This window comes from Pelophylax lessonae (assembly GCF_965119305.1).
Source record: "Pelophylax lessonae genome assembly, chromosome: 3".
Taxonomy (NCBI): domain Eukaryota; kingdom Metazoa; phylum Chordata; class Amphibia; order Anura; family Ranidae; genus Pelophylax; species Pelophylax lessonae.
The window spans coordinates 233,809,195-233,834,191 of NC_138770.1; the positions used below are offsets into that span (position 1 = coordinate 233,809,195).

The 24,997-nt window shown below is 45.9% G+C and overlaps 1 protein-coding gene across 1 annotated transcript in view; it reads left to right on the forward strand.

The window, feature by feature from the left end:
- EIF2A (eukaryotic translation initiation factor 2A) overlaps positions 1–24,997 on the forward strand; it is a 138,280-nt gene that overhangs the window by 107,688 nt on the left and 5,595 nt on the right. Inside the window, exons 11-12 of the mRNA XM_082248882.1 lie at positions 3,000–3,110; positions 6,237–6,353. Of these exons, the coding sequence (XP_082105008.1) occupies positions 3,000–3,110; positions 6,237–6,353 (228 nt within the window). The remainder of the gene's footprint in view (positions 1–2,999; positions 3,111–6,236; positions 6,354–24,997) is intronic.

The following is a 24,997-nucleotide window of genomic DNA, read 5'->3' on the forward strand; positions in this document are numbered from 1 at the left end:
CCATTAAGTTTCAGAAGACTTTTTAAAAAGTATTGCCACAGGTTTATGTTAAAACAATGCACATGGAAACCATATACACTGCTCAAAAAAATTAAAGGAACGCTTTTTAATCAGAGCATAGAATCAAGTCAATCAAACTCCTGGGATATTGATCTGGTCAGTTAAGTAGCAGAGGGGGTTGTTAATCAGTTTCAGCTGTTTTGGTGTTAATAAAATGAACAGGTGCACTAGATAGGCAACAATGAGATGACTCTAAAAAAGGAGTGGTTTTAAAGGTGGAGGCCACTGACTTTTTTTCCCTACTCATCTTTTCTGACTGTGTTTCACTAGTTTTGCATTTGGCGATACCAGGACCCTATAGAGGTTGCACAGGCTGTCCAACTCCTCCAGGATGGCACATCAATATGTGCCTTTGCCAGAAGGTTTGCTGTGTCTCCCAGCACAGTCTCAAGAGTGTGAAGGAGATTCCAGAAGACACGCAGTTACTCTGAGAGCTGGACAGGGGCCGTAGAAGGTCCTTAACCCATCTGCTCCTTTGTGCAAGGAGGAACAGGATGAGCACGACCAGAGCCCTACAAAATTACCTCTAGCAGGCCACTGGTGTGAATGTGTCTGACCAAATAATCAGAAACAGACTTCATGAAGGTGGTCTGAGGGCCGGATGTCCTCTAGTGGGTCCTGTGCTCATTGCCTGGCACTGTGGAGCTTGATTGGCATTTGCTATTGAACACCAGAATTTGCAGATCTTCCACTGGCGCCCTGTGCTTTTCACAGATGAGAGCAGGTTCAGCCTTAGCACAGACGTGAAAGGCTCTGGTAAAGCCGTGAAGAATGTTATGCTGTCTGTAACATCGTTCAGCATGACCGGTTTGGTGGTGGGTCAGTGATGGTCTGGGGAGGCATATCCATGGAGGAACACACAGACCTCTACAGGCTAGACAATGGCACCCTGAGTGTCATTAGGCAATGGGATTAAATCCTTGGACCCATTGTCAGATCCTATGCTGATGCAATGGGTCCTGGGTTCCTCCAGGTGCGTGACAATGCCCGGCCTCATGTGGTGAGAGTATGTAGCCAGTTCATAGAGGATGAAGTAATTGATACCATTGAATGGTCCCCATGCTTTTGTGACCTAAATCCAATAGAATACCTCTGTGACATTCTGTTTCAGTCCATCCGGCGCTGCCAGGTTGCACCTCAGTCTGTTCAGGAGCTCAGGGATGCCCTGGTCCAGATCTGGGAGGAAATACCCAAGGACACTATCTGCCTCATTAGGAGCATGCCCTGACGTTCTCAGGCATGCATACAAGCACATAGGGGCCATACAAACTACTGAGTACCATTTTGAGTTGCTGCAATGAAATTTCAGCAAAATGGACTAGCCTGCTGCATCATTTTTTCACTTTGATTATCAGGGTGTCTTTAAATTCAGCCCTCTGTAGGTTGATAATTTTCATTTCCATCAAATGATGTGGCATTCTTTCCTTCCTAACACATTACCCAGTTCATATCAGAATAGATATCCAGCATGATATTTTTCCAATAATTTGTGTGTGATTCTTGCGCTGTCGTGGGATCTGGTTAATATTATAAAATTAGATATAAATATAAATTACTTATCCCTGATGCTGCTTGTATAGTGACTGGTACCTCAGACAGTATGGATAATTATAAATGGGGGGAATACTGCGCTTCAAGGATAATTATATAATTAGTATTAAACCATTAATGTTCCTTAATTTCCTGTGCAATATTTTGACCAACAATGCATACATATATCCAATATCTTCAAAATTGTACATACATTACATACATACGGTATTAAATATATTCCATAAAAGGTGTTCAGTGATTTAAGTGCAATCACAGATAAATAAATATATATGGTGCATATATTGTAGAAATCGTGATGATGTGGAAACTAATAAGTCCATTCAGACTAGCGCGACTTGTCAGGCGACTTGGTCGGTCGCTCCGACTTAGAAAAAGGGTCCTGTACTATTTTTGGGCGACCTGGAAAGCGACTTGCATTGACTTCAATTATATGAAGTCCGTGCAAGTCGCGCCGAAGTCTCGGTGCACGCTGTGCACCGCGACTTCACAGGTTGCCCCACAAAGTCGTGTTGCGCCAGTCTGAATGGGCTGTTAAAGTAAAGTAAAATAGAATAAAAAGTGTCTATATTATGATGCTATATACCAATAATCATACAGATTTATTCACAAAAAAAGAACTGCTTGGTGATTTCAGTGCAATCCCAGATCCTATAATTATTTCAAGTGCTGGTGCTGTGTATTCCTTCAAAAAATACACAGTGCATATACAATGATACTGTTTACCATTATCTAGCTAAAATAAAAGTGATTATTCAAAAGTGCTTAGTGCTGATAATTAGATAAACAGTACTGGTTTGTGTGGTTTTGTTTTGTACCTTAAACAAACCAGCACTGTGTTTATCTAATTATCAGCACTAAGCACTTTTGAATAATCACTTTTATTTTAGCTAGATAATGGTAAACAGTATCATTGTATATGCACTGTGTATTTTTTGAAGGAATACACAGCACCAGCACTTGAAATAATTATAGGATCTGGGATTGCACTGAAATCACCAAGCACTTCTTTTTTGTGAATAAATCTGTATGATTATTGGTATATAGCATTATAATATAGACACTTTTTATTCTATTTTACTTTACTTTTATAGTTTCCACATCATCGCGATTTCTACAATATATGCACCAAATATATTTATTTATCTGTGATTGCACTGAAATCACTGAGCACCTTTTATGGAATATATTTAATATGTATGTACAATTTTGAAGATATTGGATATATGTATGCATTGTTGGTCTAAATAGTGCACAGGAAATTAAGTAACAATAATGGTTTAATACTAATGATATTTTTCCCCATTGAGATCTTATGTGTTTTCAAAGTGTTCCTTTAATTTTTTTGAACAGTGTATTTTAAATTATACTTATTTTTTTGTACACAGCATGAAGATGAGCCTCCTCAAAGTGTAAAGCCTCAGTCCACTGAGAAACCCGTGTCAAAAACTGCTCTGAAAAACCAAAAGAAGAGAGAGGCAAAGAAAGCCGCCAAACAGGTATTCCATATTCTCATTACACAGGGTAGTCCTGTGCAGCCAGTACCAATTTGACTCATCACCTAACTGGTTCATTTGGATATAGTCAAGTTGCCTCCAGGTAATATGGCAACTGCACAAAACTTTTGTCTTTTCATTTAGCCTAGTTTTTGCCAAGGCACTTATAGTATATAATCAATAACATGGGAGACATACAGGCTTATTTGGTGACTTCCTAGAGCAGCCAATTTGATGTCACGTCACCAAGAAAAGAACTCATATTAGTTGCTACTGATAGACTCTTTGCCAGACTAAATGTTCCCCTGTGGCCTTTACATGTAAAATTGCTAGGTCTTCAGCAGTAATGTTTTGCAGCAACGATGCATTTGCTTACATCTGCAATCTGTTGAATGTCTTTCTGATGTAACGTGAATATATAAAGTGGATGTAAACCCTCACATATACCCATTGAAGTGAACAGCCTCAGATGAGACAAATCTCCCTACATAAGTTTTACATGTATATCTGCTGTCTTCGGCTTTATAGCTTTAGAAAGTGCACATCGTGTTACAAATTTTGTTTCCTGATTCAGCAGTGAGTGTGAAGTCTAGTCATTGTGTCTGAGCTGAGTGGAGGAAAGGCACACACCTCCCCCTCTACATAGGCAGAGGGATGAAGAAACTTGCAGAGTTGTGCTGTGAATAGACAAGTTCTCTGCTTATCTGTCTCCAGGGCCGGACTGGCCTATCGGGATACCAGGAAATTTCCCGGTAGGCCGCCAGCCCTGGGGCCGCTTTTAGATGGAGCCGCCGCTGCTGGGCCGGTGCACTGCACGGATTGTTTCCTAATTCCTACTCCAGCCGCCTTGAGCGGCATGACGTCGTATGCGCAGCCGCCAGCCGGCAGATATGACATATCTCCTGACTGCATGAAGGGCCGCGGCATCCGAACCCGCCCTTCCCTCCCACATAGACGCCACGCCACCATCGCAGCAGCCAGCAGGTCGTCTGAGACACACTGAGTGTGTTGAGCCTGGGCTGCCCTGTTGTAGACAGCCAGGTAAGAGTAAAGGGGCTTGGGGGGGGGGGGGCCTCGTCCTAATCCATTGCTTTTGGGGGGGAGAGTCAGCATTGTATTAGGGCCCCAATGCTATTCCCCCCTGGCCCCCTCCCCCTAGTACAATGCTGATTTCCCCCCCAAATTTAGGGGGAGGGGGAAACAGCATTGTATTAGGGGGAGGGGGCCAGGGGGGGGGGGCAGAATTGTATTGGGGGATGGGGGAAATCAGCATTGTGTTAGGGAGAAGGGGATCGGGGGGTGAGCATTTTATTAGAGGGAGGGGGTCAGCATTATATTAGGAGGAGGGGGCTGGGGAGGGAACAGCATTGTATTAGGAGGAGGGGGCTGGGGTGGGAACAGCATTGTATTAGGAGGAGGGGGCTGGGGGGGAACAGCATTGTATTAGGAGGAGGGGGCTGGGGAGGGAACAGCATTGTATTAGGGGGAGGGTGTCAGGGTGGCAGCATTGTATTAGGGGGAGGGGGCTGGGGAGGGAACAGCATTGTATTAGGGGGGGAACAGCATTGTATTTACAAGGAGGGGGCCGGGGGGGACAGCATTATATTAGGGGGAGGTGGCCGGGGGGGTAACAGCTTTGTATTAGGGGGAGGGGGGCTCAGCATTCTATTAGGGGGAGATGAGCATTGTATTAGGGTGAGGGGGGGGAATCAGCATTGTACAAGGGGGAGGGGGCTGGGGAGGGGGTCAGAATTTTATTAGGGGGGAGAGGGTCAGCATTGTATTAGGAGGAGGGGACCGGGGAGGGGGGATCAGCATTGTATTAGGGGGTGGGGGGGAACCAGAATTGTAATAGGGGGAGGGGTGCTTTTATATCTGTCTTATCTATAAATAATGCACTCATTAAATGTGCTTTAAAATGCATGATTTTACCTTTTATGAACAAGAAAATGGCGTTGTGCTGGTATGACGACGCAATGCTATGGGGCTGGTATGTAATTTTTTCCAGGGCTGGTTTTCATACACAGTCCAGCCCTATCTGTCTCTAAATGACCTCCCTGACACAAATTTCTAGCTGCTTTTATCTCCTGTGTTGGAGATCTTGTCAGAAGTTATCTTGCTGATAACAGAGGATTGGAGCAGCAGAAAGACGCGGGACTTAGGCTGCATTTGCACCTGAGCATAGTGTCTGAGCGTTTTTGCGCACGTTTTTATGCACGTTTTTATACAGCATTTTTGAGCTTTGGCGTTTTTTTTTATTAGCCAATAGAGAAAACTATCATCTGCATCATTTGTTGCTAGGCATTTCAGCTTTTTTAGCTTTTCATCAGCATTTACTTTTTATTATTAATTAATTATTTTTTTTCGTTTGGGTAAGGGGTTAGGATTAGGAGTTGGGGTTAGGGTTAAGGTTATATATTATTTTTTTTTTTCTTAGGGTGTTAATACTACTACTATACTAATAATATTACTTAAAAATACTACTAGTACTAGTGCTTGTAAAATAAATACATAAACATAATCATAAATAAATTATAATAAATACATTCACTAAATGAGTACGAAGTAAGAATAAATAAATGACCCCACCCCTAACCCTTAAAAAAAGTTTTAAAAAAAGAATAAATAGCTAAAAACTCTAACCCTAATCTATTATTATTATAGTAATAGTAATTTGTTTATATGGGAAAAAAATACGCCAAAACGATCAAATCTGCCTGATTCGAGCTACAAAAAAAAGCTTCAAAACTTTTTTGAGCTTCAGGCGACTTGGAGTGGAGATGTGAACCGTTTCCATAGAGAATAATACATTTTTTTCTCCTCCAGCGTTTCGTTTTTGAGCTTCAAGCTACAAAAGGCTGAGATGTGAATTTGGGCATTAGAACTTTGGCAAGAGATAGGTAAACACTAGAGGTAGGTAAACACTACAGATATAGGTGCCCTGGTCAAACTTCATGAATGGGGTTTACATCCACTGTAACGTTGTTTGAAAAAGTGTCCTGTAAACCATATTGAACACTAAGGGGTATATCAGAGACTCTCTTCATTTCATAACATAATTAACTAGAATATCATTCAAATTGGCACTAGACTGTACATTAATTGTGGAATTGTGTACTTCCTTTTTAGGAGGCCAAAGCAGATGAACCCACTGAGCAAGTTTTGCAGAGTAATCAGAATAATGCTCCAGCCAATATGACAACAGGAGACCCTGAAACTGACAAAAAGATCAAGAATCTCAAAAAGGTGTGGTTGTCTGTACAATGGAATTTTGCATGGAATTTTGCATTTCAGTTTTTCTTGAAATACAGGTTTCTTAAGCAAGGTGTTGCCCGTGTCCTTTTTTAGTTAAATGCATTTTCTGGATTTACATGGTGACAGCACATTATTCACATGTACGGAGCTACTAATACAGCTCTTGTGATGAGTGTTGGCTGTGTCTATAAGCTGAAGACAATTGGTGAGGTAATCTCAGACAGACTTCTGTAATGGCTGTTCACATTTTTCTGTAAGCTGAAGACAAACAGGTAGCGTTTGCCTCATGGCAACACTTGGGGCTCATTTACACAAGCAGCACTCTGTACCACCACTCTGAAAAGTTGTAAAAGGATCTTCTGCCTCCTCCTAAGTGCCGCCACCCCCCCCCCTTTATTAATAAATAAATTAATAGCTTCGGGCACAGGAGGTGAGCACTGGAGCATGCCATACTGTACTTAAATCCCTAGACATACAGTGCCTTGCAAAGTATTCGGCCCCCTTGAACTTTGCGACCTTTTGCCACATTTCAGGCTTCAAACATAAAGATATTAAACTGTAATTTTTTGTGAAGAATCAACAAGTGGGACAAAATCATGAAGTGGAACGAAATGTATTGGATATTTCAAACTTTTTTTAACAAGTAATAAACTGAAAAATTGGGCGTGCAAAATTATTCAGCCCCCTTAAGTTAATACTTTGTAGCGCCACCTTTTGCTGCGATTACAGCTGTAAGTCGCTTGGGGTATGTCTCTATCAGTTTTGCACATCGAGAGACTAAAATTTTTGCCCATTCCTCCTTGCAAAACAGCTCGAGCTCAGTGAGTTGGATGGAGAGCGTTTGTGAACAGCAGTTTTCAGTTCTTTCCACAGATTCTCAATTGGATTCAGGTCTGGACTTTGACTTGGCCATTCTAACACCTGGATATGTTTATTTGTGAACCATTCCATTGTAGATTTTGCTTTATGTTTTGGATCATTGTCTTGTTGGAAGACAAATCTCCGTCCCAGTCTCAGGTCTTTTGCAGACTCCATCAGGTTTTCTTCCAGAATGGTCCTGTATTTGGCTCCATCCATCTTCCCATCAATTTTAACCATGTTCCCTGTCCCTGCTGAAGAAAAGCAGGCCCAAACCATGATGCTGCCACCACCATGTTTGACAGTGGGGATGGTGTGTTCAGGGTGATGAGCTGTGTTGCTTTTATGCCAAACATAACGTTTTGCATTGTTGCCAAAAAGTTCGATTTTGGTTTCATCTGACCAGAGCACCTTCTTCCACATGTTTGGTGTGTCTTCCAGGTGGCTTGTGGCAAACTTTAAACAACACTTTTTATGGATATCTTTAAGAAATGGCTTTCTTCTTGCCACTCTTCCATAAAGGCCAGATTTGTGCAGTATACGACTGATTGTTGTCCTATGGACAGAGTCTCCCACCTCAGCTGTAGATCTCTGCAGTTCATCCAGAGTGATCATGGGCCTCTTGGCTGCATCTCTGATCAGTCTTCTCCTTGTATGAGCTGAAAGTTTAGAGGGACGGCCAGGTCTTCGTAGATTTGCAGTGGTCTGATACTCCCATTTCAATATTGTCGCTTGCACAGTGCTCCTTGGGATGTTTAAAGCTTGGGAAATCTTTTTTTATCCAAATCCGGCTTTAAACCTCTCCACAACAGTATCTCGGACCTGCCTGGTGTGTTCCTTGTTCTTCATGATGCTCTCTGCGCTTTAAACGTACCTCTGAGACTATCACAGTGCAAGTGCATTTATACGGAGACTTGATTACACACAGGTGGATTCTATTAATCATCATTAGTCATTTAGGTCAACATTGTATCATTCAGAGATCCTCACTGAACTTCTGGAGAGAGTTTGCTGCACTGAAAGTAAAGGGGCTGAATAATTATGCATGCCCAATTTTTCAGTTTTTTATTTGTTAACAAAGTTTGAAATATCCAATAAATTTTGTTCCACTTCATGATTGTGTCCCACTTGTTGTTTCGTCACAAAAAATTACAGTTCTATATCTTTATGTTTGAAGCCTGAAATGTGGCAAAAGGTCGCAAAGTTCAAGGGGGCCGAATACTTTCGCAAGGCACTGTATCTAGCATGTAACCCTTGCAGTCTGGGGGAGGCGGGGTTAAATGCAGTCTTGTGAAGTTTTTTTGTTTTTTTAAATTGCTGCCTTTGTCCCTGTTGGGAGATTCCCATCATCTCCTGTGTGATCACAAGCATATGAATTCAGTGAGGAATCTACCCAGTGGGTACTAAGAAGGCAATAAAACCTAACACAGGTTCTAAACCTGCCCACCCTACCCAAAACACAAAAAAGAAATGGCTGGGTTGCAGTGCTCAGTGGGGGGTTACCAGGATGGATTCTTTAAAATTCCTGGAGTTGAGCTTTAAGAGGACAGATGAAGTAAAATAAAATGTAAAAAGTAGCCCTTAAACCAGTTCTCAACCCTAGAGCACAAAACCATGTCTGTCTGTGTCCCTGATCCTCTTGGCTGAAAAGCGTCCAAAAACGGTTGGTTTAGCTGGAACCCGTCCGACTTTCGGCCCATGTGTACAGCTCCATGTCTGACAGAAGCTGGTCGTTAGACTCAAGCGAGTATGCTTGGCAACCAGCATCGATCAGCGCTAGCAGCCAATGGCTGTCAGCACTGACCAGTGTGTCCTGGGGGTGGGCGGTCCCCCTGTCAGAACACCATAGCAAAGCAGGGGAGATCGCTGTAATAACATCACTTGTGTTAGTATGGTGATTTGTCTGTTTTTTTCCCGTTCAGCCTGCTGGATTGAACAAAAAACAACTTGGTGTGTGCCAGGCTTTGCTAATGGGGCATACATTGTTCACTGTCTCTCCTCTTCCCGGAACCCAGCGTTGGGAGCCATTTACATGACTGGACCAGATCGCCCTTAGATTAGGTAGGTATACATGTCCTTCTTTTACAGGGTAGCTAGTATATAGGGCTTATAATGTTGGTGGGAGCAGGTTTAAGCCAAAATTGGTTTAAATAGGACTTTTACTTTAGTTCGTAGAATCCACCAGATACTACATTTTGAAAATCTTCACCCTGTTTGAAGACAGGTTAATTTCACTAAGGTGCCTTTATGTGATATGATGGTTACTTAAGAAGAGATTTTTTATTTAGTCACAGTGAAAGGCATGCCACACAGTGTCCCCGCCATCAGCCAACAGTATAAAAGGAACCTCCTGTGGTGTGCGGGTTGCTGACACACTCCATCATTGAAAAAGTTTTATTATTTTTAGTCAGATAATTTTACTGAAGAAAGGATATTCTATTTTGCACTTTTTTTCATAAAACAAGTTAATGAACAGATCAGTACACTAAAGAACATCACATACATATAATATCATCAGGTGACTGTGTGACCACATAAGTTAAGCTGGCGAGAGATTGCTTGAATCTCGGCCAGGTTAGCAGGGACCAGCCGAGATTTAAACCATGTATACGCAGGCTGATTGTACCCAAGTTGATCCTTCGATCAACTTGGGTACAAGCAGCATGTTGAATTTTTGGGATGCAATTATTGCCAGTGGCTGTAGCCACTAACGATAATCACTGTGTTTTCCCAGCAGGCACAGCTCCCCGTGCCCCAACCTTCCCCAATAACTCTGTGGGAGGGATTTGTAGTCAGTGTTGATGGGGGAATCAATCGATTTTCTTTGCAGGAAAGAAAATCACATAATCTTCGGCCAGCTTTACAGTTGTGCACAAATAATACATCATATGTCAAAGGGGCAGTTAAAATAAAAAGTAGAAAAATTCACATGTCAAATTACATGTTAACTACTTCCCGCCCGTCGTATAGCAAAATGACAGCCAGGAAGTGATTGCCCTATCCTGACTGGCCGTCATATGACGGCCAGCAGGATAGATTGCCCGGGTAATCTATCCTGACTCACCGCATCTCCAATCCCGGTAAAGAGCCTACTGACGTATGGCTCTTTACCATGTGACCAGTTGTGTCCAATCACAGCTGGTCACATAGTAAATAGGAAGTGCCGTTTATCGGCTGTCCTCAGTTCGTGCCTGACAGGCACGAGTAGAGGAGAGCCGATCGGCAGCTCTCCTGACGGGGGGGGGGGGGGGGGGAGTGTATATGTGCTGGTAATCAGAGCATTGATTACCAGTGCAGACCCTTGGGGGATGCCACTAGAGCCACCAGGGATTGCCCACTCTATGGCCACCAGGGATTGCCCACCCTATGGCCACCAGGGATGCCCACCAATGGTCACCAGGGATTCCCACCCATGGCCACCAGGGATGCCAATCAGGGCTCAGGGACCCTATCAGTGCTGCCCATCATTGCCATATATGGGTACCGTCCATCAGTGCCCACCATTGCTGCATATCAGTGCCCATCAGTGCTGCCTATCAGTGCCTGTCAGTGCAGCCTCATCAGTGCAGGAAAAAACGTATCTATTTACAAAATTGTATAACATAAACAAAAAAAACTTTTTTTTTTTTACTTTTCGGTCTTTTTCTTTTTTGCTAAACAAATAAAAAAAAACCTTGCGGTGATCAAATACCACCAAAAGAAAGCTCTATTTGTGGGAAAAAAATGACACACATTTGGTTTAGGTACAGTGTTGCATGACCGCGCAATTGTCATTCAAAATGCAACAGCGCTAAAAGCTGAAAATTGGCCTGGACAGGAAGGGGGTGAAAGTGCCCTGTATTGAAGTGGTTAAAGACCTTAAAATGCTTTTCAAAGTACAGTGAAAGTTATAAAAACCTGCCTAGAGTGTATTTAAATTGAGTCTTTCTATTTCGCTGATTTTCACTTTTTGCTGGTGGGTCTGGAACATAACCCCCGCGATGGAGGGGGGTTTACTGTATATTGGATATTTTTTAACAGTCAAAGTAGAAAATGTCAATTTTTCCATCACCACTGTGTTGTACCGATTGGAATGAAAAGTATTCTATTACATTTTTTTCCCCCAACAGTAAAATAGGAATTTCAAAAAACAATTCCCGATACAAACATTGCTTAATGAAGTTTATTAAAGTCCTATTCCAGGCAACTAAATAATTACCCTTGCAGCACGACTGTGTCTGCACTCCAAGAGGTATTTGCTTGTTTAGGTCCAAGGGTTCAATACAGGATGATCTGCTACCCGATCATCCAACTTTCCCCACTGCTAGACTGGTCACTTCAGCGTCTTCTACCTTACAATCCAGTAGCCTAGGATCCTGATGTCACCAAGAGTTACATAGTTAGTGGTTGAAAAAAAAAAACAAGTTCATCCAGATTAACCAATAAAAGGAAAAATAAATAAATCATAAAATCCCATATATACACAATCCTATACCCACAGTTGATCCAGAGGAAGGAAAAACAGCAGCAAAGCATGATCCAATTTGCTCCAGCAAGCGAAACAATTCCTTCCTGATCCTCCAAGAGGCAATCGAATATTCCCTGTATCAAGTTTACCTATAAATGTTAGTATCCTGTTATATTATGTACATTTAGGAAAGAATCCAGGCTCTTTTTAAAGCAATCTACTGAGCTGGACAGAACCAGCTCTTGAGGGAGTCCATTCCACATTTTCATAGCTCTTAGGCCCCTTTCACACAGGTAGTCCGTCAGGCAGACTCCGTTTTTCTCAGCGGGTGATCGATCTGCCGATCCCCCGCTGAGCAGTCGGATGGCAGCTGTGTGCTGAGACACAGCTGTCAGGTACCGCTGTTCTATATGGGGAAATCGGATGGGAACGGACTGTCTGTCCTCATCCGATCTGATCTGCTGGACGGATGGAATATAGGGTTTCCATCCGTCCAGATTTGACGGATCGGATGTCAGCGGACATGTCTCCGCTGACATCCGATGCCCCATAGTGATGCATGGGGTGATATATGGGGTTATGATTAAGCAAATTTAATTTTGTGAAACGTGTCAACTATGTCTTGTCCCGTCTCTGATATTTTTGTCAACTATAGATTTTTGGATTCTTCAATAAATATATTTTTATTCATCTTCAAGTCGGAGTGCAGTTTTCTACTTCTAATGAATGCATGGGGTGTCCGTTCAGATCCGCCAAAAAAAACTGACAGGCGGATCTGAACGGGGTCCGCCTGTGTGAAAGGGGCCTTACTGTGAAGAAACCGTTCTGTATTTGGAGCAAAAATCTATTTTCTCTTTTGTTAATTGATGGACACAGCTCCCGATTCTTTTTAACCATTGGGTTATGCTGCCCCCTACAGGAGTAGGACACTAGGCAGGAAAAAAAAATTTACTACGCCTATGGGGCAGTCCCAGGGGGTATACTTCTACTTCCTGCTATAGGTACTTAATTTTTTTCTGCCTAGTCATGAGTAAGGACCTAGTTCCTTGCTGGGATCTCTGGTCCTGGCAATTTTTTCATTTTAGATGGCATTTTCTTCCTCCTTTTTTTTGTTCCTGTGAGAACTACAATCAAGTGCCGGACTTGGCGACGAACTGGATAATATAGATCCTTAGGATCCCCCCAGTCCGCAGCTCTGCGTTAGGCTGGCCGTGACATAGCCCTACTGGACGGGGTCTGGCCTGCGAGTTGAACATCTTACGAGGACACACAGGAACTGGCTTTGACCGGAGTCGCAGCGTTTCCTCCTGGCTGACAGCACCCACATTACGAGGGAGTGGGCAATGGGGGGTTAAGAAGGGTTCCCTGGGGGTTGGTAACTGGGGCAGGGGATGTCCTCGGGGCTCCCTGCGGCGGTTGTTGTGCTGCGGGAGCAGATAGTTTAGCATCCGCGGGGCTCACGCGGTCGAATCCGGCCAAAAATGTAGGCCGTGGCTTACTACTTGGGAATTACGTGAAGCGTACCCTGTGAGCATGGCTGAAGCCACTGCCTCACGTTTGGGCATCCGCCTTCCCCTCCGCTGCCCCTGGGTGGTCGGCTCCGCTGGGGCTCGCATCCTGGCAGCCAGGTGCCCTCAAATATTTAGGCCACATTTTGCGGCCTACTAGATCCATGCTATTGGAGCTGGGCCCCCACAAATATTTATGCCGCGGCCTGCTGGGCCATATGGTCAGCTTGGCACCTCCCTTGGACCTGGTGGCGCTTTGGGGGCTGTTCATTTTTAATGAAAGTCTTTTCCCCATTATGGTGTGTGGCACCTGCCTTGTTTTAGCGGGGGTACCCTGCCTGCGTGTCCCGGCGGGGGGCCCCCTTTGAAGGGGGCTATGTCCTCTATGGAGGGCTTGGAGGATGACCCCCTCCCTTGTTTTTTTGCGGGGTCCAACAAGGTAGTCAGACCATTTGTGGACCCTTGGCCAGCGTCCCCTTTGCGGAAATCGCAGTTGGCGGCCTCCCCTGATCGTTATGTTTTTGAGGCGAGCTCAGTTATATAGCGACCTTTTTGGGTCTGTGTCCACGCACCCTGAGTGCTCAGATAGTTCAGATGATTCCTCTGCTCCTCTAGCCGCGCTGGTGGATGTACTGTTTGTATCAGTGCGTGAAACTTTAAAAATAGAGGTTGCCGCTGAAGCCGTGTCTAAGGCACCAGGTCCTTTTGGCACCCACAGGCCCTGCAAAGCGGCGAGGGTGTTCCTCTTTCTGCTTGCCTTGACAACATTGTCACAAAACAGGTTGTCCAAAACGCAGTGGTTGCTAGACATTTTTTGCTTGCGATATCCTTATGAGGATTTACTGCGTAAAAGGTGTTCGGTCCCACCTGTTGTGGGCTCACAGTTTTCCAGGTTTAAATTGAGATACCTTCATCCTGGGTGAGGAGTCCCCAACCTTTACAAGGTCCAGCTAATAAGAGGGCAGATGCTCTGGCCCGTCATACTTGTACTGTGGCTGGTTCGGCAATTAGGCAGGTAATTACTATTGCCCTGGTTTTGCAAATTCTGACCGAGTGGGCTAAGCTTTTACACCAGTTTGTCTGTGTTGCCTCTTTTGGATGCGGCTCCTTGGATTTCTAGGCTGTCTGTATCAGCAGTGGTCTTTCGGCGTATTGTCTGGCTGAAATGCTGATCTGCGGACTAGACTTCTAAGAAGGCCTTATCTGATCTCCCTCTTGTAGGGTATCGCCTGTTTGGAGCTTCCTTGGATGACATTGTTAAGGGTCTCACGGGGGGAAGAGTACTCTTCTTCCACAGGCTACCAAGGACAAGGAGCCCTGTCTTAGACATGAGCCTTTCTCTTTGCCTCCTAAGCGGCCTCTTTGTCTCTCAGGATCTCAAGACAAGGGATCAAAAGTCAGGGCCTCCACCGGATGTTTCAAGAGGACCCGGTCTTGCAAGCCACGAGCGGGCTCTTTCAGACCTGCAGACAAGGCTGCCTCTGCATGAAGGGGCGCCCTCACCCATATCTGGCGTTGGGGTACGTCTTCTCTGGTTTATGAATCCATGGACCTCCCTGGTGCAGGACAAGTGGGTCCACGAAGTTATCCGGTCAGGCTACGAGATCAAGTTCAGTCTTGTCCTCCGGAAAGGGTTTTTTCCTTCCCAACCTGCACTTGTCTGCAGATCGCTCATGGGGTCTATTTGGGGTAGTGCAAGACTTGTTACTTCAAGGGGGTGATTGTTCCGGTTCCGACTTTGGAACATTTTCAAGGTTTTTTTACTCAAGCCTCTTTGCAGTCCCCAGGAAGGACAGCAAGGAACCTCCAATTCTGGACCTCAAGTTGCTAAGCTGCTTTGTGCGAGTACAGAAGTTCAGCATGGAGTCCATTCACATGGTAATGGCCTCCCTACATCAGGGGGATTTCTTCTTGCTTCTATCGACATCAAGGACGCTTACTTGCACATTCTAACATGTGCTGGTCGCCAGGGCTTCCTATGTTTTTCCGTGAACGAGGAGCATTATCAGTTTGTTGCGCTTACCTTTGGTCTTACCCCCCGAACCTCAGGTCTTCTTATGAGTGTTGGCCTCAGTGCTGGCATTGTTTGATTAGCAGGGGATCGCAGTACTGGGGTAACTGGACGATCCTCTTCTGCGAGCGGAGTCTCTGACTCTTTGAAAATATTCGGGCGGTTTCCCTGCTTACGCTGCCCCAGAAGGTGACCTTCTTGGTGGCTATCACCTCTGCATGCAGGGTGTCGGAACTGACGGCGTTATCCTGACATTCACCTTATGGTGATTCACAAGGATAAGGTGGTGCTTTGCCTCTGTCTGTTATTCCTTCCTAAGGTGGTCTCTGACTGTCATTTGAATGAAGACATTGTGTTGCCTTCCCTGTGTCCCAGGCCTAAACATCTGAAGGAAATTGCCTTGCATCTCTTGAATGTGGTTTGGGCAATTAGGCTGTACCTGGCAGCTATGGAGTCTTTTAGGAGGTCAGACTCTCTATTTGTGCTCACAGATGGACCTCATAAAGGGTTGTCCGCTTCTTCTGCGACCATTTCTAGATGGATCAGATGGTGTTTCAGGCCTATGACATCAGGGGTCAGGTTCCTCCTTTCCCTGTTTAGACGCACTCTACTAGGGCGCTTGGTGTCTCCTTGGCTTTTCGTCATCAAGCATCAACGCAGGTTTGCAAGGCAGCCACCTGGTTGTCTGTGCACGCTTTTACAGAGTTTTTTGTAAAGTGTCTGTGTTGGCATCTGTGGATGCTCCTTTTGGCCACAAGGTTTTTGCTGGCTGCTGTTTAGAGGACCTGGTCCTCTTTGAGGGTGTATTGTTTTTCAGGTGTGCTCCAATTGTTTATGGTTGAGCTCCATGTTACCTGGTTAGCTATGGTTAGCCTTGGGAATTTTTTTCTGTTGTTTCCCACCCCTCATTTTTGACACTGCTGTGGGATGTCCCAATGGTTTAAGAAGAATCAGGAGCAGTGTCCGTCAATGAACAAAAGAGAAAATGGGTTTTTTAACTTACCGTAAAATCCATTTCTCTGATGTTCATTGACGGACACAGCACCCCCGCCCCTCTATGGAGTTGGGTTTCTTTCTTCTGACACTGCTTGTACCAAAACTGAGTACCTATACTAGGAAGTGGGAGTATACTCTCTGGGACTGCTCTATAGGCGTAGTCAAGTTTTTTTCCTGCCTAGTGTCCTACCCCTGTAGGGGGCAGCAAAACCCAATGGTTAAGAATCTGGAGCTGTGTCCTTCAATGAACATGAGAGAAATGGATTTTATGGTGAGTGAAAAATCCCATTTTACACTAGACGTAAAGAGTGCCCCCTCTTGCCCCCTGTGCTGACCTTAAAGTGAATAACCCAACACCAAGTTCACTATATGGACCACCTATGTATTTATAAATGTTGATCATACCCCCCCCCCCCAATCTTCTCTTCTCAAGAGAGAATAAATTCAGTTCATCTAATCTTTCCTCATAGCTGAGCTCCTCCATGCCTCTTATCAGTTTGGTTGCTCTTCTCTGCACTTTCTCCAGTTCCCCGATTTTTTACTTTTTGTGAACTGCTGCTCAAATCTGAACTGCATATTCCAGATGAGGTCTTACTAATGAGTTGTACAGGGGCAAAATAATATCTCTTTCTGGAGTCTATACCTCTCTTAATAGAAAGGATTTTGCTCGCTTTGGAAACTGCAGCATGGCATTGCAAGCTATTATTAAGCTTATGATCTACCAGAACACCCAGAGCCTTCTCCACCATTGACTTCCCCCTAGTATGTATAATGCATGCATATTCTTAGCCTCTTAGTGCAAAGAGTAAAGCGGGGTCCATAGCCCTGGATTGGATATGATGACGCCGAAGGACAGTCTACTGCTGAAGTCTGGGGGAATCCTCTCCTTGCACCCACTGTCAAAATTCCTCCCACAGGGCTGCGTCATTTATTCAGTTTCCTGTGAATAAATGCCTGCACGTAAAATCAGCCATTACGGTTGATGACTTGTAGTTCTCAGTGTACTACAGAGGTGCTGTTGAGCGCTCTGGTAGACCATTGATCTTCCTGTTGCCTGCCTGTACAAAGTATGAGCAGACAGCTCTGTTGAGAGTCTGAAAAATATAGGTTGCAGCGCTTAAACATACAAATGGTGAACATATATGTGCATATATAATGAAAAATATATATAATGAATTAAATAAAATGGATATAAAATGGAAATATGATGAAGTCCATAAAAAACTAACAAAATAAGTCCATAAAAGATAATCAGTACCAGTGTAAAAATGATCAATCCTCCACCAGTGGTTCTTCACCCAAAAACAGAAATGCGCACTCACCAGACCATATTGCTGTCTTATTAGGACAGCTAATGCGTTTTTATAGTGTAACGTCGTGTCTTGAGCCAAAAGCAAATCAGAAGAGAGGATATACACCGGAGGTAATTCTTTCAAGTGCTCCAAACCAGCAGGAAATTAGATCAGTAGGCATAAAGGAGAGCAAAATCTTCCATAGTGTAGTATTTATTAGCAAGCAACTTAAAATCAAAGAAAAAACCCATACAATGGTCCAAGCTTCAGAAAATCACTTAGATGAAAAGCCACCAGAACCCACGATAGAACTGGTGGCTAGGACCTCTGGCATATAATACTGCTCTACGGCCGATTTGCGTAAAGACCCTTCCTCAGGAGCCTCCTGAGGAATTACATGCCAGAGGTCCTAGCCACCAGTTCTATTGTGGGTTCTGGTGGCTTTTCATGTAAGTGATGTTCTATTTTGTTAGTTTTTTATGGACTGAGTTCATCATATATATTTTTCATTATATATGCACATATATGTTCACCATTTTTATGTTTAAGCTCTGCAACCTATATTTCTCTGTCGCTCATTGACAGACGTAGTCTTCTTGATTCACAAGAACTGGGTTATGTTGTCTCCGCAGGAGTAGGACTAGGCAGAAAAGAAAAAAACGTTCTGGCTCCACCCTAGGGGCAGTCCCAGAGGGTATATCCTCCCTCTCTCTGCTACAAGGCATCAGTTTTTTTCTGTCTAGTCAGGAGTAAGGACCTAAGTTCCTTGCTGGGATCTCTGGTCCTGGCAAGATTTTTTTTTTAGAAAAAATATTTTTTAGGTAGTTTTTTCTCCAGTGTTTTTTCCTGTGAGATCTTCAAGCAAATACGCCGGACTGGACGACACCAGTGGTCACCCCAGCCGGCCTACGAGCGCGCGCAGACCATTGCATTGCGCTTGGTCGGCCGCGACACATTCATGTAAGTATGCGGGGCCGGGCGACGGGCTGGATGTTGAGATCCAGTGGTCACCCCGGTTTCTACCTACGAGCTCGTGCAGACCAGAGCTCCGCGCTGGGTCGGCCGCGACGGAGTCCCATTGGAGGGACTGACCTTGCGAGTTAAAAGTCTCGCTTGGACGCCAGGAACCAGAGAGTCGAGGCGTCCGGAGTGGTCCACAACCCCCCACCCCGGTGGAGAGGGTATTGTGAAGAGAGGGTGCCTGTCGGTTCGGTATGGTGAGTATACGTTCCCTTTTTTCCTCGTTATTAGGCAGTATGAATTATGGGCCCCTCCATACATGGTCAGTATCTGTCTGACACTAAAAGTCCCCCTTGTAAATACAGCATGTGTTTGGTGGGAAGTGGACTTGGTTTGAGAGCTAACACTCTACCCAGCAGACTGTAGTATTACAGCAAACATAGGAGGTATAATCCTACCTTAATTGTAGTGTACCTTCTGCAGATCGATAAACCACCATTTAGCAGAGATGCAGGTGGATGTGCTGGGAAAAACGATTTCGGCAGTCCGCCGCCATTTTGCCGTAGACCGGGTGCATGAATGTCCTCAGGTCACGCCGGCCGCCATGTTTTTGGAGTCTATTGTCTCCTGTATGGGGGCGGCCATGTTTGATGAGCCCAGCTACCTCGTGGAGAGCTGGGAACGCCGGAAGGCATACACAGGGGGCGGAGCCACGTCCTTCTACCCGGGAAAACTAACACAGCTCTTTCCAGTCTGTAAAAGACAGACGCTGACTGCAGTTGGTTGGAAACTTCTCTGCATCGGGTGGTGAGCCTTGAGGGTCCCTCTCTCTCTCTGTGGGGATCGAGAAGCAGGTACTCTGAGGGGCGCTATTGCGCTAGGGGGATACACATAAAAAAAAAAAGAGGTATTTTTTATTTAAAAAAAAAAAAAAAAAAGTTTTTGTTTTTTCTGGCAGAGGTGTCCTGAATTAACATGGACCCTGCCACTCATGTATCTCCACCGGATCCCCTCGAGGTGTCTGCAGGATCCTCCAACACCCCACTGACGGTTGAATCATTGTCAGCTATTATGGAAACTTTTGTGTCCCGGGTGGAAGTGGCTTGTCAGGGACAGGGCGCAAGAAAGCTACCCCCGCCTAACCCCTTATTATCTGAAACTTCGGATTCAGAATCTGAGCCTATTTCTGCAGTTGCAGGTACTTCATCTGGGATTGGTGTCTCGGGTACTGTCTCTTCAGACAGTGAGGAGGATGTTTCGGCATCAGCCATAGCCCGAGAGGAAGCGTTGGTAAACGCACTCATTGTATCTGTTCAAGAAACCTTAAGATTACAGGGTATTCCGTCGGAAATAGCTGAAACTGAAATCCCCTTTGGGACTAAAAAACGCATCAAAGTAGCGATGGTTTTTCCATTGCCCAAATGTTTTGGCAATCCAATCAAAGAAGAATGGAGTCTGCCAAAACGCACTTCTGCTATTTCTAAACGCATTAACAGGCGTTATCCGTTTGAGGAAACCCTCATTAAGAAATGGACAGAACCACCTGTGGTGGATTCACCAATTGCTAGATTGAATAAAGCCACGGTTATTCCTTTAGAAGACGCCCCGTCTTTTAAAGATCCAGTGGATCGCAAGATAGAAGCTATGTCTCGCACCATGTTTTCCTTGATTGGATCAGCTTTCAGACCAATAATTGCTATTGGACTGGTTTCGCAGACTGTAACTGAATGGACCAAGTGGTTGCGCCGGGACTTAGAAGAAGTCCCTCAGGCGGTATCAGATTTGTTGGAACAAATGATACAGGGGTTACAGTTTGTGTGTGATGCGGCGTTAGACGCCACTCCATTATTGGCGCGAGCATCAGTTTCAGCAGTGGTTCTCAGGCGTACACTGTGGCTAAAAGGTTGGTTAGCCGACCAAGGTTCCAAAAAAGCATTGGCTAATATCCCCTTTTCTCTTACGTCCTCCGACAGTCGCCGCCTCTTCATATTCGTCACATATGGGGTATTAGACTTTGCTCCGAAGGAGTAGCTAGGCAACAGAATATGTTAACAATAAAGCTTTAACATATCCCACCCTCAAGGGGTGGTCCCCTCAGTCAATACCCTCCTACTTCCTGCAACCATATCTCAGTTTTAATGTCTAGCTTGTCAGGAGTGGCTGGCTCTCTCTGTGCTGGGACTTTCTGTCCCAGACTCTTTCTTCTTTTTAATATTTTGTTTGAGTTTTTCTCTCTACCTTTATTTAGCTGTTATTTTGTCAGCGTTAGTTAGTTCTTCGGACGAAGAGGATCATGCGGACTGGGTCTCGGGCTGATCCCCCTGGTCGCAGGTCGTGGGTCAGTGGCTTCCCAGTCTGCCATCGAGCGTTCAGCCAGGTAACGCTCCTGGCACAGTGAACGACCCATCCCTGTTCGGTGCAGGGATGATTGGTGAGGTGGCTACCTCACTGGACGCTGTGCGGTTTCTTAACCCCCATTTTGTGCGTCTTGAATTGCGACTCTCCCTGCCTCATGTGCAGCGGCTTGTTCGCCTGTGCGGGTCCCCCACGCCATGTGAGGTAAGTGTATCTATGTGGGGACCTGTCTGTCTGGGGGGGTGTCAGTCTGGGACTGTGTAACCTGCCTCTATTCACACTGCTTGTCTCCCTATCTCTCGGCTGCATGCTGTGGGCTGCAAGGGGGGGGGAGCTGTATGACACTGTGTGTGTCAGACTGGTCAGTGTGAGAAGCTGTGTGCTGTGGGGCATGTTTTTTTGGCATGTTTGGGCACTATACGGCGATCGCTGCGGCGATCTGACATGTATTCTGATATTGGAATGTAATGTGTGTTTTAATGCACTGTGGAGCGGCGGTTTCGGCGCCAAACGACGCCATTTTGCCTACACCCGCTCCGGCCGCATGGTTTACATGCATGGCGGCCATTTTCTTGTAGCCTCCATAGGCTTACATAGAAGCGCCCTGGCAGCATCACTTCCTCTTTCCTGGAAGGCCTATTTTGCCTGGTGTGAGTCCAGGGGGTTTTCACCCCGCACGTACTCGGTGTCCCGTGTGCTGTCTTTCCTTCAAACGGGTGTTGATCAGCGTTTGGCGCTGGCTACGATAAAGGGTCAGGTGTCTGCTCTGGCCGTTCTGTTTCAACGTCCCGTGGCTTCCAACCCATTGGTTGGCACCTTTATTCAGGGTGTGCGGCATCTGGTTCCCCCGAGGCGGGATCCTCTGCCCCCTTGGGACTTGAATCTCGTTCTATCTGTGTTACAACGTGCTCCTTTTGAACAGATCAGGGAGATCTCGTTGTCTATGTTGTCCAAAAAGGTCGCCTTTTTGGTGGCGATCACTTCGGCTCGCAGAGTGTCGGAGCTGGCGGCTTTGTCCTGCAAGTCTCCGTACCTGGTTATTCATTTGGATAAGGTGGTCTTGCGACCTAATCCTTCTTTTCTTCCGAAACGAGTTTCGGACTTCCATCTTAATGAGGATATTGTCTTGCCTTCGTTGTGCACGAAGCCTAAACATCCGAAGGAGGTGAGATTGCACTCTCTGGATGTTGTTCGGGCGATAAGGGTTTACCTTAAGTCGACTGAGTCTTTTCGAAAGACGGACTCCTTGTTTGTTCTTCCAGAGGGTCCTCGGAAGGGCATGGCGGCTTCGGCCTCTACCATCGCCAAATGGATTAGGCAGACCATTGAACAGGCCTATGCCTTGCAGGGGAAGGTTCCCCCTGTGCCTGTGAAGGCGCACTCGACTAGATCTCTGAGTACGTCTTGGGCCTGTCGTCATGGGGCTTCTGTAGCCCAGGTGTGTAAGGCGGCGACTTGGTCGACCGTGCACACTTTCACAAAATTCTACAAAGTAGATGTTCAGGCATCGGCGGATGCTTCCTTTGGCCGCAAGGTTCTTAGTGCGGCTGTTCCCTAGGGTCCCTTGTTGGGGACTCCTGGCTGTTGGGATAAGTTTTGTATCCCCTGGTTTTTTGTCTTTTCCTGGGTTGTTGCTCCTGTTGAGCACTTGTTTTTTGCTGTTGCCCAGCTGGTTCCTTCCTTTGGTAAGGTTCCTTCTTTGATGCGGAGACTGCGTTGCCTTTCGGCGCGAATGCGTTTCCCACCCCTCATGTTTGCACTGCTTTGGGACGTCCCCATATGTGACGAATATGAAGAGGCGGCGACTGTCGGAGGACGTAAGAGAAAACGGAATTTTTGTAAAATCTTACCTGTAAAATTCCTTTCTCTGAGTCCTCCGACAGTCGCCGCCCCCGCCCCTCTTTTGGGGTTTGATTGTGTACTCTACTCTACTGCTATTCCACTAAAACTGAGATATGGTTGCAGGAAGTAGGAGGGTATTGACTGAGGGGACCACCCCTTGAGGGTGGGATATGTTAAAGCTTTATTGTTAACATATTCTGTTGCCTAGCTACTCCTTCGGAGCAAAGTCTAATACCCCATATGTGACGAATATGAAGAGGCGGCGACTGTCGGAGGACTCAGAGAAAGGAATTTTACAGGTAAGATTTTACAAAAATTCCGTTTTTAGGAGAGCGTCTATTTGGAGCCAACTTAGATGAGATCATTAAGGATCTCACGGGAGGAAAGAGCACCTTTTTACCGCAAAATGTTAAAGGTAAAGGACCTCGTCAAAGACGAGGGCCTTCTTTCTCTGCTCACAAAAAGTTTTTTCGTCCCGCGGGTGAAAAAATTAAGTCCTCCAAAGCTCCTTCAGGAGGCTTCAGGGGACGTTGGTCGGGCAAGCAAAAGCCCGCCCCCTCCAGACCTGAAGATAAATCGTCCAAAGCCTGAAGGTGCGCCCCCACCCATAACTGGGGTGGGGGGACGTCTTCGCCGGTTCCCGGATCCATGGCTTTCCAGAATCCCGGACAAGTGGGTTTGCGAAGTCATAAGGTCAGGGTACAAGATCGAGTTTCGATCTCTCCCACCGGCGCGATTCTTCCCTTCCAATATCCGACTTCCCCGGATCGTCTAGAAGAGAGAGCAGTCATGGGTTTACTACAACAAGGAGTGGTAGTCCACGTTCCTTGGACAGAACGTTTTCAGGGGTTTTATTCAAACCTATTTACAATACCCAGGAAAGAGGGCAAAGTGCGTCCAATTCTGGACTTAAGGGCACTCAATTCCTTTCTCAACATAAGAAAATTCAAGATGGAATCCATTCGCATAGTAGCAGCCTTCCTGCATCCAGGGGATGTCCTAGCGTCCATAAACATCTAGGACGCCTATCTTCACATTCCCATTTTCGCAGGACATCAGCGGTTTCTACGCTTTTTCCGTAGAAGAGAACCACTATCAGTTTGTGGCGTTACCTTTCGGTCTCGCCACGGCACCTCGGGTCTTCACGAAGGTGTTGGCCCCAATGTTGGCACTACTGCGCCAAAGAGGCATATCGATTCTAGGTTACCTAGACGATCTGCTGCTTCATGCAGAGTCTCCTCAGACCCTGCTACAAAACATAGAAATTACTATAATTTCTTTACAGGAATTCGGGTGGCTGGTGAACTAGCAAAAGTCATTTCTGGTTCCCACCCAGAGGCTCGAATATCAAGGTCTAATTCTAGACACAGTCAGGACAAGAGTTTTCCTTCCGGTAGGGAAACTCCGGAAGATTCAATCAGCAGTCCAGTTGTTACTATCCAACAGCTGGTCTTCTCTTCGAACTTGCATGAGTGTTCTGGGGTTGATGGTGGCTTCCTTCGAAGCAGTCCCATTTGCCCAGTCCCATACCCGAATTCTTCAGCAAGAGATTCTTCTCAGATGGAATCGGAATCCGGAATCCCTGGACAATCGGATCCGATTGAGCAAACAGACCAGAGAGTCTCTGGTCTGGTGGCTTCGGTCTCCGATGCTCAGCCAGGGAAAGTCATTTCTGCCAATATATTGGACGATAGTGACCACGGATGCCAGCCTATCCGGATGGGGAGGAATTCTCGGTCAGTTATCTGTCCAGGGACTTTGGTCCCCGGAAGAATCCAGGTTGCCGATAAATGTATTGGAACTGAGAGCGATCAGACTTTGTCTGATTCACTGGACCGAGCAGCTCCAGGGAAGCCCGGTTCGGATCCAGTCGGACAACGCCACGGCCGTGGTTTATGTCAATCACCAGGGGGGCACCAAGAGTGTCCGAGCGGCCAAGGAAGTGGCTTGCATTCTTCGCTGGGCGGAACGATTTGTTCCAGCGATCTCTGCGGTGTTCATTCCGGGGGTGGAAAATTGGCAGGCAGATTATCTCAGCCGTCAGACTCTGGATCAGGGGGAATGGTCCCTCCATCCAGAAGTTTTCCACCAGTTGTGCCTACGTTGGGGCACCCCGGATGTGGATCTGTTGGCATCACGATTCAACAGGAAAGTACAGAGATTCGTGGCTCGCTCCCGCGATCCTCTAGCAGAGACCGCAGACGCACTGATCGCCCCGTGGGGGCAATACCAGCTAATATATGCCTTCCCTCCTCTCGGGTTACTGCCAAGACTTCTTCGCAGGATAGAGGAGGAAGGAATTCCAGTAATCCTGGTAGCTCCGGACTGGCCTCGCCGAGCGTGGTACGCCGACTTGGTCAGACTGG